Source organism: Fukomys damarensis, unplaced genomic scaffold (genome assembly GCF_012274545.1).
Source record: "Fukomys damarensis isolate Sample0158 unplaced genomic scaffold, DMR_v1.0_HiC HiC_scaffold_7, whole genome shotgun sequence".
NCBI lineage: Eukaryota > Metazoa > Chordata > Mammalia > Rodentia > Bathyergidae > Fukomys > Fukomys damarensis.
Genome location: NW_022900919.1, coordinates 25,885,142 through 25,902,932, shown reverse-complemented (window position 1 = coordinate 25,902,932; position 17,791 = coordinate 25,885,142). Strand labels below are relative to the sequence as shown.

At 48.8% G+C, this 17,791-nt stretch overlaps 1 protein-coding gene across 1 annotated transcript in view; it reads right to left on the bottom strand.

Moving 5' to 3' along the window:
- Thbd (thrombomodulin) overlaps nucleotides 1–379 on the bottom strand; it is a 2,789-nt gene extending 2,410 nt beyond the window's left edge. The window contains exon 1 of the mRNA XM_010608254.2: nucleotides 332–379. Within this exon, the coding sequence (XP_010606556.1) occupies nucleotides 332–379 (48 nt within the window). The remainder of the gene's footprint in view (nucleotides 1–331) is intronic.
- Nucleotides 380–17,791: the final 17,412 nt, after the last annotated feature.

Here is a 17,791-nt window from a genome sequence, read left to right as displayed (position 1 = left end):
ACTCGAGGCTGGGGCCCGCGGGGGGAGGCGGAGCAGAAGGCGCGGAGCGGGTCCCGGCGGAGAAGCAACTCTGCTCTGCCCCGCGGGCCGGGCTGGCTTATAAACGCGCGGCCCCCTCCCTCCTGGACGTTCGGGAAAAGGAAGGAAGTGCAGTGGGAAGGGCCGGGGCGGCGTCCTCAGATCGCTGGGTTCCCGGGACGCCCGCGCCTCCGTCACGCTCGGAGCCCCTCGCTGAGTTGAGCACTGAGGGTAGGGAACGTGCCCCACCGCTTCTCTTCCTAGCACAGCTCTTCCTGGGCCTTTAACTCCCCACCTCCTCCATAAACGTTACCCTAACTTCAAGACCCGGAAAAAAGGGGTGTGACAGGGCGGGGACCATCGCGACCCTGACCTGCAGGACGCTGGAGGAGGGTTGGGACGAAGGGGGAGGGTACTGTGCAGGACACGGATTCCCACGAAGACAGGGCTCCAGCCCAGGACTGGGTGCTAGGCCAGGGGGTCCGTGGATAGAGCCCAGGTGGACCTGACACCAGTGCTCCCTCACAGCTCCAGGGTGGGCGCTGCCAAGCCCAGCGCAATCTCACGTGGGAGAGGTGTGGGACATGTCGCAGCACCGCAGTCCGGTCCGTCGCCGTCCAGCTGCACAGAGGGACCTCCACCCCATGTCCCCAGCGTAGTGGGGGAGGAGCCCCACGGGGGACCCATCGGTATCCTGGGGGCACTCCATCTGTGAAAAGGCAGTTAGGCGGCCGCGGGTGGGCAATCCGGCAGGGAACCGGGCCATGCGTTGGGAGATCTCCCTTTCGACCTTATCCTCTTATTCACTCACCAAGAATGCCGAGGGCGGAGAATGGCAAACTAAAAACACCCAGCCCGCTCTCGGCCCGACCACTCTCGACCGGGCAGCAGCAGGCGGCGCTGTCGGACTCCAGACAAGATGCGGGGAGCGCAGGGCGCAGACAGGCATGATAAGGTGGAGGGGGCGCCGAGGGATCTGGCCTTCAACTCGTTGCTTGCTGCCTCCTAGCCTGGCGAAGCCCCGCAGCCCAGGGAGGTGTAGCTACTCCGAGGGGCCTGGGCAAGAGAGGGTGGAGCGAGGTGGGGCTGGGGAGGACCTCGCTGTGGGAGGGGGCTCGGGTGGGGCTGCAAAGGCCTCCAAAAGTGGAGACCTTTTCTGTACAGATGACGCAAGGTGCGGCAGGGCTGGCAAAGCTGTGGAACCCAGCCAGTGCAGCCCACGGCGCTATTACCAAGGACACATGGCATTAGCCTGGCGTCCCTTCTGAGCCCACCTGCCCTGATGGCCGAGGGACCATCCAGGAACAGGTCTTTCCCACATCTGAATGGTGGGACCGTGGACGACTCCGGCCTGCCCACCGCCACCTCGGCTTGGCTTCTGTTGGATCTCAACTGAGTCTTGGAAAGAAAAAGGAAAGGAGGAAGCGGGGGCGGTGGGCTGTGTGAAAAGCCCAGGACACCAAGTCCATGGAAGCCTTTGCAGCCCAGGAACAGACCCTCCCCACCTGAGTAGGTGCTGACTTCTAACTAGAGAGGCAGGAGCTGCAACCTGACAGCCATCTCTGTCTGCCCTGCAGAAAATGGGGGCAACACTAGCTGTCCTTCCTGACACCCACCACCTTCCTCCCCATTCTTCTCCTACCCTTGCTGTTCCTTGTGTTTGAAACCACCCTCCCTACTGAGTGTCCCCAGCCTCCACCCTTGCAAGGTCCCCACTTCCTGGCACTCAGGGATGGGAGACTGCACCTCCCGCTGCTCAGCCCAGCCGCTGGGACCATTCTCCCATGGGTTCTCCAGCTGGCCCTCTTCGCTGTGTGTCCTAATGCTGACCCTGGGAGCTTGTGCCTGTCTTCACCTCTAGGTGTCCCTGCCATTCGCATTCTGTACCCCACAGCCCTCAAGGCCTCTCCTTCCATGACTCTGGACACACATGTTCCAGCCATCCTCCCACGAGTGCCCCACCAGGCTCTCTTGCCCACAAGGGAGGCCACTCCCAAGTTTCTGCCCCAAGTCCTCATGGTTTCCTTGCATCCCACTTGTTGGTGACTTAAAGATATCCTAGGTGGGGCACCCAGCTGGGTGTCACTCCAAGTCAACACTGGAAAGCACACACTTGTCGTTGTACCTTTCTCCTCTCCTCAGACTTCAGGATCTCGGTTTCCCTCACCCCTTCTCTGTCCCCAAGGGCAGACTGCAGAACGTTGCCCCCCTGGTCGCCTGATATCCCCTGCTGCCCAGCACCCACTCAGAGGAGCCTCAGCTTCATCCCCTCCCCTCTTTCCTAAGTGCTCATTCCTGTGCCTCCTCCCTGGGACCACACACAGGAATCCACACCCACAGGGCAATCCAACCCTTTCAGCTTCAGGGACTGAAGTCTTCCTGGCCCCCAGGGACGCAGAGAGGTCCTGTCAAGGGAGGGTTGGCTCATCCTATCTCTTGTCCATTCCCCTGCCAGGAAGCCCTGGTCTCTACCAGCCAACGTCTTTCTCTTCTCGAAAGTATCTATTGACACGCTGCCCTTCAGCTGAGTGTTTCTGAGTCACCAAGCCAGAGCTGATAGCTGTGAACTTTCACAGGTAACACTTCCTGTCACTTCTTCAGCACTTGCCACCTTTGCCTGCCTTGGAGGTCGTCCTATGCACACTGCTGCCTCGCTTCACTCAGGATCTAGCTTCCTGGGAGTGAGACAGATGTTACACAATAATGGTGTCCTCATCCACCTCACAGCATCCCCCAGGGCAGAGATGGTGCCAGGATCTCATGGAGCACTGTTGCAGTTATGGATGATTCCTTGTGGCCCTTCCAGAGCATTTTGCTGACCTGTGAAGTCCAGAGTGGGAGACTTCAGAGCCCCAAGGATAATTAAGAGTGTGGGCTTTGCTGGTGGCAGGAGTTGAGTCTCAGCTGCACCATTTACAAGTTGTGTTTAAGATTTAACAAGTAACCTAGACTGTCCTGTTTACAGTTTACTTACCCATGTGATGGAAATCATAACAAAGCACTCATTAATATAAACTAAGTGAGTTTTTCATGTAAAATATTTAGGACAATTGAGCCATAGTAAACTCTTAACAAATTTTATCTAAAAAGAAAACACACGCTCCCCTAGAATTTGGATTCAGCCACAGGTGGTTTGCACATACGGCATGGCTCATGGTCACCACTCCAGACTTATTTTTGGGTTAAATTTGATCCAACCAAGAATTTTCACCAATTACAACACGCAATTGTGGAAAACCTCTAAGACCAAGAGGCGCAGGGGACAATGAAAGAACCCAGCGCTGTGTGTCTTTCCTGGGTCCCCACCTGTCCCATTTCACTTGTCATTTCCCCCACTTCTCTCATGAAGAGGCTGAGAGCCGGGGAAAGTGAGTGACTCCTCCACAATCACACACTGGGAAGTGGTAAAACTGACTCTCACCAGCCCACTTATAATGACAGAGCTACAGTGGGGCGCACATTCGGACCCCAGTGTTACCACATACCAGTTAGTCTGGCTAAGTTTCTTAAATCTCTGGTTTTCTACCTCACCCTGCTTCCCCCGTGGAGATACAATGTCTAATGCACAGTGTTTCATGAAACGTAAGCAGGAGGTACACATACAGCAACCATTACCTTTTTTGAAACACAAAGGTGAGTCACAAATATAAATGTCCCTCCTGGTGAGAAGCTTCAGGGCCCTCAGATCCATCCAGGAAGGCTGGATTTCAGCAGAGTTCCTGTGCAGGTCTAGGAAAGATCAAAGACCAATGATCCAGGAGGTGTACAGTCTTAAGCCACTGGTATTGAAAGCAGGCAGACGCTGTCAGGAGAGACCTGAGGAAGAGTCCACAGGCAGAAAGGGACTCCACACCTTCCCCTGCTTACAAGTCATACTGATACTCAAATGTGGAAGCAGATGGGAACATTAGGTCTTACTGCTATGCAGCAATATGTAAATCCAGGGGTGTGAAAATAAATGCCAATTGAGCAAATATCATTCAATTATCAACTACATCTCTGCATAGCAAAGCAAATATTTTACTAAACTCTGGCACTCACTCACTCAGGCTTTCTTCAAGAAACAAGGTGAACATTTATTGGTACCTCCTCTGTTACAGAAAATATGTTGATGGTATCGAACACCTATAGTAAGGACACACAAGTGCACCCTGGAAGCTTCCCTACTAAGGCTGTAAACACACAAAGGACAGCTGCTATCACCACTTTTTCTCAGTATTATACTGGAGAAACTGTAAGAAACTGACAAATGAGCCAAGCAGTTGCAGAATGCAAGATTAATACACAAAAAAGCTATGTGCAATAACAGTGCACAAATTGAAAAGATATTTAATCCATTATAGCAACATCGAAAAGAAGGAAATACTAATAATAAATTTAACAGAAGGAGTGCAAAACATACACTTTGAAAACCATAAAGTACTGTTGAATGAAATTTAAGAAGATATAAATAAATTCTATGATCAGGGATCAGAAGACTTAATATAGTGAAAGGCGGCAAGGCTCCCGAAACTGACCTGCCAGATCAGGGCATTCTCTAACAAATCTCTGCTGACTGCAGAAATTTACCTATTGATCCTGAAGTTCACAGGGAAGTCCAAGAGACAATGAAAACTGAAACCTATCTTGAAAAAGAAGAACAAAGCAAAAGGATTCACGTTTCGGATTTTAGAACTTACTATAAAGCTATAATTTACTATAAGCAAACTGGCATGATGTGGAAGTAAAAGTAGACACAGATCAATGGAATAGAATTCAGAATCTGAAAATAACCCCCGCTTCAGGATCAATTCATTTCCACCAGGATGCCACACAGGGAAAGGGGAAGGACTAGGCTCTTCAACAAGTGACCCAGGGACCCCCACCTCACACCACATACAAAAATTAATGCAAAATAGTTTTTCAAACTAACTAGAAAAGGTAAAGCTAGAAACTCTTTAGAAGAAAATATGAGCATAAATCTTTGTGTCCAGAGACTAAGCAACAACTTTTTAGAAATGATACTGAAAGCACAAGTAAAAATTAGACATTACTGAAGTTGAAAACTTTCCTGCTTCAAAGAAAGCAAATACACCCACAGAATGGGGAAAAATACTCAGAATCATGTAACAGAGAATTTATCTCTAGAATATGTAAGAAACTGTTCAAAGCAATAAGAAGACAACTAACCAATTAACATATGGGCAAAAAACCTGAAAAACATTTTCCTAGTAAGGAGGCTGATGCTCAGTATCCTTGGCCATCAGAAAAAGTACAAAGCAAAACTACAGTGAGATTTGGGGGGGACATCTGGATCCCAAGCCTTAGAGTCTCCCAGATAACGACCCTACCGGGCAGTGTCCCTATCTGAAACATTTATGTGGCTGGACATGTTGATCTGTACTCCTGAGCAAGGGGTGAGCCAAATTCATGCCGTGATCCACTCACAACCAGAGCCCTCTTTCATGTTAATTAACAAACACATCAGCTTTAACATATAGAATAAAAAATGAAACCATTCATAATGAAGCATTAGCAAAATGTCAAAAAGGAACACAACTGTGCCATGAAACAAATACTTCTCTATGGTGCTTTAAATCACAATTCCCTGGTCACATCACTTACCTACCATCATCTCAAATGAGGGTCAATGTAAGCAGTACTTTGAGGGGTCTGCAGCCACTATAATGTGGTATAGAGTGCCTGTAGCTTCCAGTCATCTTCAGTCCTCCCTAAGCTGCTATTGCATTTGTCTTTTCTTTTTTTCTTTCCCAGAATGGAAAGTTTTAGATAGAAACGATTGAAAATAGAGAAGCAGTAGTTCATTTAAGCTGATAAAAACCTTGAATTACTAACCACAAAATTTAAAAGAACAGAGAACTATCTGTTAGAAAATAGAAGCCCCTCCTTTTATTTTAGCCGGTATTTCTTACATAATGTGCATTCATAGCAGATTATATTTTAACTAAAAGCACAATGCGTGTTGGAAAACTGCACTCTTACCCCCAAAAACACCAAGCTTGACGACAGTGCTCATAAGGGAGCCAAGGAACCCACACACTGCTCTCAAACCCTGTGCTGTGACCCCAGTGCCATTTCCAGCAGATAAGCTTGAATGAGGAGAGAGCACAAAGAAGTGGCAAAGACGGATAGAAAGCAGACCAGGAAAATTGTGATATGAAAATTGTACTTTTCAAGAAAAACTGCAGCTTCTGGACACAAAGGCTATTCAAGTCCCCTCCTCCCTCCTAGAAAAATTCCTAAGGGCTTGAAGGACACTAAGTCAGTACCCTGGACTCCAGGCCTTGGCCTTTTCCCCGAACATTGCTCCCCCGACACCCCATCTTCAGGAAGCCACTGTTAACGGGACCACACTCTCCACTTCAAACACACATGAGTGGTTTGCATTTTAACACAGCCCAGCAAGCGGACAAAGCCTGACGGAGCACGCATCCTGGATGACCCATCTAAGGGACTCCCCCCAAGTACCCACAAATGCACTCAGCTCAAGGCTGCTGGCAGCCACTTTCCCTCCGAGAGCCTGCCTTAAAGTCCTTTGTGTACGTGGACAATTCTGCCTACAGACCCTTTATGCCTCTTCCTGCCACATCCTGAAAATTCCTTCTCTGCACTGGAAGTCAGAGAGCCCGCAACTATCCCATGGGTAAGGAGACTCAAGTTTCCCATCTCTACTTTGGGGACCTCCTGGGTGGGCCAACATATGTGGGACATGAGGCTTCCAGTAGAGGCGCGTGCGGAGAACACTACCTATTTAGCTAGGTGAACAGACAAGGGAGCCATGTAGGTTAGTGAGTCACAAAAGTCTGTTTTAGTGTATGCTTCAATACATTAAATATAGAAATTCATTTGAAAAATGAAAAAATGGGTTGTGAAATTAACGGCACCTATTTAGTCTTTGACACTCATCTTTTTGAGAATTAGCTGAATGCTTTGTTAGCACGATTAAATATTATAACTGACATAGCCATTGGATGGAAAGCTGCAGAAATAGATTCACCTAATTTAGAAAAAAAATACATGTACAGAAATAGAAAACATGCAATTTCTCAAAAGTTACTTTATCTCCTATATGAAGTGGTGGAACCCTTTGCTTGTTATGAAATTCATACTTTTTGTAGGAAATATAAGAAATACAGAGAAAAGTAAAAATAGATGTGCTTCAACCCAGAGGTGCACGCACACACACACATACACACACAGACACACACACACACTTTTTCACTAAACTAAAGAGTAATGATGTTTCCTTCCCTCTGATATTTCTCCTTTCTGTGTGTCGACACCTCAGGCTCTGCGGGCCCTGGACTGTCTGTGGCAGCCACTCAGAGCTGCTGTCGTGGTGGAAGACCAGCAGCATTAGCAAAGCTCAACACTCTGATTGCTGCCATCTAACAGATTTCCCCAGAACCGAGGGATGGGACAGTCAGTATTTGAACCCCCTTACCCAACCATGTCACTACTGAGCACTGAGCACTGAGTTCTTTCCATCAACACCCAGCTCCATAAGGACCAGGCCTGCTGTTTGCAAGCACACACCATAGCCCCAACAGCCAATCCTCCCTCCACAGCCCCCAGGTCCCTTGCAAAGGAAGGCAAACCCCAAAAAGGAACCTTCCCAGTGACTCCATTCCCTGGGATATGATTTCCAAATCACCCCAGTTTGAAAAGTGTTCCTCACGATGTGGGTGTGGACAGATACTTCCCAACTTTGGGGATACACAGCAAGATGCAGACTTCCAGTGTCCCCTAGAGGGCCCTCCAGGAGAGGGGCCAAGGGACAAGACCTTGACAGTCTGCTACACACAATGGGGAGGAGGCCGCCTTCCTGGAATTAGCGTTCCCTCCTCTGTTCCTCATGACCAGCTGGCCACCGAAGGATGCAGAAGCCGAGAGCTGCAAAGGAGAATTCTGGCCCCATCGCTCATGGTGTCAAATAAAAAGTCCAGCTGTTCTGCTGCAAGTGGGGTAAACACAAGCAGCTGAACATTAGTAAACTCACAACTGAAACGCGCCACAGACCCTTCACAGCTCTCCATTTTCTCATGGTGTGTACTCTTTCTGCTGCTTCCTGTGACCTTGAGCTTGGACACTGTCTTCCTATTTTATCTTCCTGTCTAAATGTTGAATTTCACTAGGATTTAATTAGTCCCTGCATGTGGGGAAAATAATCATTGAAAACAAAATATTTGGCTTCCTTTTCCTCAAAAAAATTTTTTGCTGCTGCTTCCACTTTGGGGCCCGCATCTTTCCAAGGAGTTGAGAGCTTTGATCAAATGTGGGCTTGTCCAAGCCTTCAGTCAAATGTGGAGGTGGACACATCACCCACCACGCTGGTGCCCTGCAGCTTCTGGCACTCTAAGAGATGGCTGGCCTGGGAAGAGGGTGGCCCTACCCTGGTTCATATGGAGGAAGCACAGGGGCTACAAACTAAGGCCTCTCAACATGTGCCTCAGACCAGCAGCTTCCGCCTTACCAGGTATTGTTGGAAAAGCTTCTGTGTCTCTGGCCTTGTCCCAAATCGATGCATCTAAATATGCCACTGGAGGGATCTGGGTGGGGTCTGCAGCCTCCCCTGGCTGTGTTGGAGGAGGAGCCACTGGCTGACTCTGTGGCCTTGGAGAGCACCCTCCCCTTACCTGACTGATGGCCTCCAGGACTTATCAGCAACAGTTTTATGCCTTCCCTACTTCTGGGTCCCCACGGACACATGAGACACCATCCATCACCCAGAAACTTGACAGAAAAGCAAATCCCTGGGTCCAGACCAACCCTGAGGGTTGAGCAGCCATCTGGGTGGTCACACACTGTGTGCATCAGCAGCCTTGCTGTGTGTGAGGCCTGAATGGTGAGGCCTGCAATGCGCTGTTGCTTCCTCATCTCCCTATCCACCCCTGAATTTTTCACTGGGTCTTGGCTCCCCCACCTCTTCCCTGGATTCTGCAACCATAGCTGTTTACAGAGCAGAGGCATCCCAAAGCTTGCCCTGACAGAGTAGAAGAAATATACATTGAAGCCAAGATAAGTGGACGGTGAAGAATTTGGGACAGATGGTGGGTAAAATAGGCATCTGTGAAACCAAAAGTCACAAGGAAGCGAAGGCAGGAAAATGAAGAGGTCCTGGATGCCAGACGTGTCAAGAGCTCACAGTCTAGATCATGGGCCACCAGCCTCTGGACTTCTAGTCGGGGAAGGTGAGCCATCCCTGGGTGGCCCCGACACTGCCACCTGACTGCTCTGTATGTCCTGGGTCAGCCTCATTTATACCACCTGGAATGAGGCTCAAGGGTGAGTTCTCAGTTTCCTCTTACTGGATCTAAACCCTTCCAATTGCAAGGCCTGGCCTCTATTTTTAGTCAGACATCCCCACTAACTAGTGCATTCTACACATTCATCAGGTCGTCAGGCCAGACCAGGTGCCCTAAAGCACAGGTCAGAAAACAGGGGCCAAGTAATAACTATTTTAGGCCAATCAAGCCCTGTGTCTTCTGCTTGATGGCAAGAGAATTGCCACAGCCATGGGGCAGGAATACACAGTCAGGCTCTAATGCAACTCTTTAGGGACTCTGACATTTTAATAATTTTTTTGCACCATGAAAATTTTTCATTCTTTTGATTTTTTTCCAATCATTAAGAAATATAAAAATGGCACTGGATCCATATGGTGGTGCACACCTGTAATACCAGATTTGGGAGGCTGAGATAGGAGGATTGCAATGAGTTCAAGACCAGCCTGGACTACAATGAGACCCCGTCTAAAAAAATTATATATGATTTTTATCCTATCTTTAGTTCATGGGCCATATAAAAACAGGCAGCTAGACAGATTGGTCCTAGGTCCCATGGATTTCCAAGCCACTTTACTTGTGTTAGAAAACAACACCTCAAAGACACAGCCCTGGCTGGTGAAAAAGACCACAGGGAGACCTGAGGGGGAAACCCACTGAGAAGCATTTTGTTCAAATGAAAGAGGCGGTGGCGGGGCAGGGCTCCTCCTCCTACTCTCATCCACTATGGACAGATTTAGCAGCTTTGAGCAACTCTGGTGGGTAGAAGGGAGGCAGGGTGAAGGAGAAAGTGGAGAAAGGAGAAGCCAGAAGATGAATAACTAGGAAGTCGATGAAGGGAAGATTTAGTGACCAGAGACTTCGTCTCTGCTGCCACAGGCATCTCCACCCCACAAAGTAGCTCATCAGGGTTGGCACCTGCCCTGGAGATGTAGCCTTCCAAGCTTTGCAAAGGCTCATAACTGTACTGCGATGAGCTCAGCATTGCTCCTTTAGTATACCACTCAGTTGTGTTTTTTTAAAACTTTACAACAATCTGTTGTTTGTAGTGAGTTGCATGTTATTTTCTGTGATAGTATGTATGTATCCTATTGTTTAGCCAGTTACCATAGATTAGTGGCTTAAAGTAAGGCAAATGAACTATCTCATAGTTTTGAAAGTAAAAAGTCCAAAATCTAGACATCAGCAGGCTACTTTCCCTCCCGGGCCTCTAGGGAAGATATTTCCCTCACTCTCTGTCCTGGCCTAAGGCCCTCTCCTTGTCTTAGAGCCACCAATTCAGCAGCTCAGGGAGGCTCTCCCTCCTCATCTCCTTTCTACCACTTCTTTTTCTCTGGCTGTCCTCTCCCCACACTCCATTGTACCCTCCATGGACCCTGTGGGTGGTGCTGATCCTCCAGACAGAAAGAAGCCCCAGTGCCCAAGCACTGTAGAGGATTAGTAACAACCACAGAAGAGCAATCCTTTTGCCCAGGGCACATAACCACCCTAATGCATCTTCTGCTGTAGCACTGGAAGACAGCATTTGGATTCCATCTCTCAGGAAGCTGGGAATGGTTTATAAATGAAATGAGTTAAAGCTATCACCCATCTTTCTGAATTAAAATTTCATTTCTGAATTTCACACTTAAGACTATAAAACTGTCTGCTGCTTCCTAGGGTGATGGCCCCCCAGTGATGCAATAAATTTCCTCATGGGAGAATCTCTGGGCCAGCTGTGTTTCTGGCAGCCCCCTCAGCCCAGCAGATCATCTGTCCTCTGTCATCTACAGAAGATTGCCTGAGTTTGGCGGCAAGAATGACCAGAACTCTGGTTCTCTTGGGTTGGAGGGCAGTGTTGAAGGCTCAGCTTACCTACAATGTCTCCGGGTGGTTTTGTTGTCTCTGATGTTCATAAGGAGGGAAAGGGAAATCAGAAGTGTGTGTGTGTGTGAATGTGCACGCATGTGTGTGTGCACACGTACCCAGGTGTGGCTCTCTTCCAGGCTGCTCTATACTGAATGAGATCCCAGCTCTGACCCTGCAGTGCCTCATCCCTGGAAGCCCTCAGTGTGGGTGGTCTAAGCCCTGTTGCCACTCTCAGTTCCTTCCTCCTACAATTAACATTACTTGTAGGAAGACAACCATGCTTTCCAGCCACACAGCCATGGCAAGAGAGAAACACCATGCTCCATGACAGCACACGTCTTAAACCCCCTTCCAATCCCAAACCTCCAAAGTCTCCTTCAGTTCCAGGGTGAGCAGGGACCAGCATTGTCATGCACCAGTTATGCTCATGGTGGAAAGAAAATGAGAAATAGGAAAGCACTCAGGGGATGAAATCCTTCAGGTTTTAGAGGTGTTTGATTTGCCTGAGTCACCAGTGGGAGGAAAAGAGCATTTGGGGCATCAAGGAGCATCACCTAGCAGGGCTCCTGGCAATAAAAACATCATCATCAGCAATACCATTAAAAAGAAACCTGTTTTTTGAACATTTTCATTCCCTCGAAAGAAAATGCTGCAAACAGACCAATGTCTGCAGTGCCTGAGCTGGACAGGGTTTCTGTTTGCCTCCAAGTCTGTGTCCATCACGTGGACACCTGAGCTCTGAGCTTCCGGATGAAGAGTGGTGTGTGGAGTTGCAGGCAGGTGTGACTCTGGCATTTGGTCTTCCTCCAAGATCAGATGCCTCTTTCTAGCAAGGGCTACATTAGTTTCTCTTTCCAGGAGTGGCGATGCCCAGGCTGGCCACCATCATGTTACTGTGCTGCTTAATCCAAGACAAATAGCAGAGTTCCTTTGAGAAGGATGAACAGCCCGTATGCCTCACAACCCACATGCTTGAGAAAACTCACTTTCTTTTCAGTTACACATAGAAACCCTTTCCTTGGAGATTATAAAACATAAAACAAGCCATTAGTTATTCTACAGACACCTCTGATGGAAAGTTCTCGAGTCCCTGCCATGTTTCCTGGTGCAGACATTTACAGTTTTTGGTGAGTGTTTGTTGGACCTTTGTTATGTATCATTTTTCATTTGTTCATTCCATTTTCCAACCACTTGCTTGGCTAGATGCCATATCCAGTCCATATCCATGGACTGTTGCACTGAATCCTCAGGATAAAACCTATCCAAATTATTCTTACTCCTGTTGTCTAGGGTGACACCAGATTTAGGCAGGTCAAGCTGGCCAACGTCACGGGGCAGCTGTGAAATCTGGGTTCAATCCCAGGTCTTGTAATTCTTGACAGGCAGCACATAGCCACGCAGCTACCTCTGAAATGACTTCAGTGAAAGAAAAGAAATCAGAAGAAAAATGTGTTGTATCTGTTTCATCTGCAGGGTGTGGGTTTGCCTCTGTGGAGATAGTGCTGCGCAAGATGGCTACAAATAAACCCAGAGCCAGGGCTCCTGTGTTCACCACTGTCCCAGCTAAAACCTCCAAATGTTGCCCTGAGGCTGAGTTGGCCACAGAGGAAAGAGGCTCACTCACCTCAGAGTCTGGAGGCCCCGGGTATGGCACTAGCTTCCAGAGGCCTCAGAGCACAGGACACCAAGGGACAACAGCATGTGCAAGGGCAAACCTGAGAGGCCTCGCCACACCACTCCCGTGCTTACCTACCCACTTCCAAGAGACCCAACGCACTCCCCTCTCAGGGTAGACCCTGGGGACCTCCTACCTCACTCTAAGTCTTGTCTTCAAATTCCACCTCTAGATACTGTAACTTTGGGGACCTGGCTGCCAGCACAGGGCCTTTAAGGAGACACTCTTTACCCAGGCCAGGCCTCTGTTTGTTATCAGCAGGGGAAGGGGGCATATTGAGTCCTGGGAGCTCAGAGGTACCAATGTGAAACGTCATGAGTGGGTCAGAATCATCTGCCAGAGAATGCACGGTAGGTGACACTGTACACAGTGGGAAACCAGTGGGGACTGCACTGCCTCTGGCTGGAAGAGGGTGTCAGAATGGACAGACCAAAGAATTGGATAACTTTCTGGGGTGAAGGTCAAGGTGCTTATGTCTTTGGGGTTTGGGTGACGTTGGTGTCTGCACAGAATTATATGTGAGTTTGATCTCAAAAGAAAAACATCTCTGAACACGTGTGGGCCTGTGGGGAACATGGAGGACTAGAGCACGGGGCAGTGCGCTCTGTCTGCTCCTGACTTGGGGCTGTGAAGGAGACGAAGGAGCGTGGGTCGGGAGCTGGGCGGTGCCTCCCCAGCATTCACTGTGCAACTAAGTTTCACAACAATTATTAAGAAAGAGACCTTGCCTGGTGTGATTTCCCTCATAGGACTGCATCCCCCTAAGCTGGGGACTCAGCTTGCTTTGTGAGTCATAGTAAAGGCTGCTTGTCTGATCACCAGGGTGACTGCTCTGTTCAAAGATGCCTGTCCAGTTCTCCAGCTTAAAAGCCAAACCCAAGCTTCAGCACTGCCCTAAAATTAACTCTGCTATCTTTGTTTTTCTTGATACGGCTTCCTGGTCTCCACTACCCCAACAGCTCTCCAAAGGTGACTGCCGTGCCTTTCTTCCCTTCCAAGTTGTCACATGCAGGAGGAACTCAATAAAGGCTGCCGAGAGATCAGGTTCGGTCTGGGGCATCTCCGTGCTTCTGTCAGAGTGCAGTATCTGTGAGCTGCTCACCCTGTGTCCTCTGGCTCCTGAAAACCCACTTCCCATGCCTGAGGTCTCCTGATAATGGGATGCCGAGGCCATGGACAGTGAGAGTCTGGCGGGGACATGGGGACGGGGTGGCAGGGAAGGCAGGTGACAGTGCAGAAGCTGAGGAAAAGCATGGCGGCACAGGAAACACCAGGGGCCAGGGCAGAGCTGGTGCACAGAAGGGGCCTTGGCCTTACAGCTTAGCAGCTGCCTTGGATATAAAATTTCATTCCAGGTAGCAACAGAGCAAAGTCAGAAATGTAGATTGCCGCAGCCTGGTTGTAAGCTCCCACCTAGGCTGTGTGGGCCTGGAGTCTATCCCCAGAACCACAAAAATTCCATTGATTAATGTGTTTCAAGCCCTACACATGTGCACAAACACGTGCACACTCACGTCTGCGCACATACACCCCCTTCCCCCACACCCCAGCCTGGCCTCCTGTCTACTTCTCAGTTCTAGACCAGCTGTGGACAGATTTTGCAGAGAAATGAAACTCTGAGAGGGCCACAGCTTTCTCTGCCCCCACTTTTATGGTGGGAGTATGAGGCCCATCTCTTGGGATGATACAGTTCATTGTGAGCTCTGTTGGGTGAGCAGGAGGAGCCATCAATACCTCCCACCCAGTATGCCGTGAAGTTCTCTCCTCCGCAGTGAAGAGCGGTGAGCTGAACCCAGAGCAGCATCCACAGCGCAGGTGTCTCCACCTCCCAACTAGGGTCTGACACTCCTGACCACAGGACCTGGGAAGATGCTGAGGTCTGTTAGGCCTCAGTTTCTCAAGCTGAAGAGTGGGTGCCACCCCTCAAAAGGAGGACAAGGCCTTCAGCCCCGGGTAGAGGTGTCTTGTTCAGGGAGCCCTCAGGTCAGTCTCCACCCTGACTCCTCCTGTTCATAGCCCCTCTGCAGGGAGAGGACTTGCTGACCTCTCTGTTGACCTTCTTCCGGCAACGTCTGGGATTCAAAGTCTCCATGCTGCAGCTCTCCCAACTGGTGAGCCCTCTGCCCAATGAACACTTAAAATGGAAACCAGCTCTTATACAGAAGACCTGGTGAGAGAATCAGGGAGCCATGACTGGGAGAAAATATTTACAAAGCATTTTACATGTTAAAAAAAAAAAAACAGGCCCAAAAGCTCAACAATAATGAAACAGAGAACTCAGTTAAAATCTGGGCCAAAGGACATTACAGACACCTCACCAACAATGACGTGCGGATGGCAGAGGAGCTCGTGAGGATCACCTGTTGCCAGAGAGCTCTGAAGTAGGGACACTACCACGCACCTGTTAGAAGGGCTGCAGTCAGAACTTGGACACTCGGACACCCAGGCTGGTGACAGTGTGGCCCCAAGCACACCTCCCTGCTGCTGGGGAACACAAAGAAAGACCCCATGGTTTCAGGAGAGCAGAGCCCCAAAGCACTCCTGAGTGTTCGTCCAGGCATCCACACGAACATGTGCACAAGAGTATTTACTGTGGCTTTTTCATAGCTGCCCAACGTGAGGCGCTAGAGAGTAGATATGTGTTCTGTGGGACCTCCAGGCCACAGATCAGGTTCAGTGTGAAGGGAAATGAACCACCAACCCACACTGGTGTATGGAGGAAGCATGGATCCTTGTCACAAGTGCAAGGAGCCACTGTGGGTGACTACAAGCTATAGGGTCCCTACTTAGTGGCTCCGTGGGAAAACCCAGGTGCAGGTGGCAGTGGGTGGGAGGTAGGAACTCATGGTGCACAGGGTAGGGCCCGACTCTATGGTGGGTGCAGCATTCGTCATGTTTGTCAAAACCCAGACTGGTCCACACCAGGGAAAGCCAATAGAAAACTCCAGCTTCAGTCAACGGGAAGGTTTCAGTGTTGGCCCAGTGACTGTCACACAGAAGCCACTCCAGGGCAAAGTGTGAAACCTGGGAGTCAGGGAGGGGAACCGAGGAGGTACCACAGGCCTCTGTACCTTCTGTTCAGTTCTGTTATGGGCCTGAATCTTCCCCAAAAATGAAGCCCAAGAATTAAGAAGCCTTGACTAGGAAACAGGAAGAGAGAATCTGAACAGGAAGGGACAAAGCAAGAAAGGCAAAAAAGAACCCAACAACAGTCCTAACCTCATGAACTCTGCCTCTGCTGGGAGGAGCTGCTAACAACACAGGCAAATGGGGTTTGTCTATAGGATGGGAACTGAGTGGAAGGGAGCCCAGGAGTCTTGCTTAGGGTGATGGAAAGTTCTGTGTCTTCCCTGCAGTGGAGATTTTAGCAGTATATGTAGAGATTGACCAAAACTCCTCAGATTGTATGACTGGATCAGTACCTTTCTCTGCACATAACTTTCACTTCAATTAAAAAAGAAAAAACAGTTTCCTTTATGAGTGGGCCTTTTGCATAATGCCTGAAGGTGCAGTAGCTATGTTGTAAGCATAAGGATAGAAGCCACACATGGGGAATGAGAGACCACAAAGATAAACCACAATCAAGAGCCCCCAAAGCATCTTATCTCTTGCCCCTCTGAATTTCCCATCCTGGGAGAAAATGAGCATTATGTTAACCAGGACTTATTACACACAGTTAAATTCACTGCTAAATAGTATAAGTTTATTTAACTCATTTAGATAAAAGCAGACTCAGAATAAAATACCCAGAACAGATATTAATTCTCTTGCCATCATATAATAATCACTGATTATCATGTCTTTTTCACTTAAGTAGCTATGGAATGGTGATAAGTATCCCATAAGATGAACATTTTAGTAGACTCAAAAGCTCAACCAAGCTTTCTTATGAGATTCATTTCCCCAACAAACCTTTAGAAAGTTTTTGGTTTTCCTTGTTGTAAACCATTGTGAAACAGAACACACAAGCTGATTCCAGCCCAGTGACTCCACATTTTGAAATAACAAAGCCCAAAGGACTCATCTTTTCCTTTGCTCAAGAAGAGTAAATGACTCACACTGCAGATGTCCCGCTGTAACAAGACCAGTAAGGACCACTGGATTTCAGCTCGAACCCATTATGCATCCATTCTGGTCCTGTGAGCATCCAAGGATCGAATCTGCATCTGGTCTCCTTATGTACTGGAGACAATCCCTTAACAAAAGGCCATGGCTTTATCTCAGACGCTGGTTCCACTTCAGGTCTGGCACCTGCAGTCCCTGTTCAAGCATTTCTGAGAGTGCTTTTGCTCGTAAAGTTTACTAACGAGACACACTGTCTCCATAGTGCAAGTTGCTCCTGCAAAGTGCAAGACCTATAGACAAGGAACAGGGTTTGATAGCAGCCATGCTGATGCTAGCAATGTGGAGGGGTGGAAGTGAAGACACAATGCTGACGTCTAGAGGTTACTCTTCAGGGTACAGACAGCATTGCAGCATGGGAAACCTCGATGGGTTGCATGTTTGGATGGGATCATAGATGAAAGGGCTCCGTGGCTCTGAGGGTGCCTTGGGGGAACAGGCTGTCTGTGGAAGGAGAGTCCCAATGGTTGGGAATGCAGGACAGTGGGCAAACAACAGGGACATTCAAAGCCCACAGTGGGTTGACTCCCTCTAACTCACCAACCCTAGAATTGTAAAGCCAAACCAACCCTGTTTCATTCTTACAGAAAAGATGCAAGCCACACCTTGTGAACCTTTATTTTATTCAGAAAATTGATAAACAACATTCAAAATTAATCTTACTGAAGTCAAATGTGCACACGGTAGGAGGTGTCCATTTTATGTTCATGGCTAAATGAGTTTCTGCAAATGCTAACACTCCTGCAGCCAACTCTCAACTGAGACGGGCATTTGCACTGTCCATGAGGGTCCTCCCAGGACTCTGTCACACAGCACAGTGCTCCTTCACCCAGCTGCCTTCCTG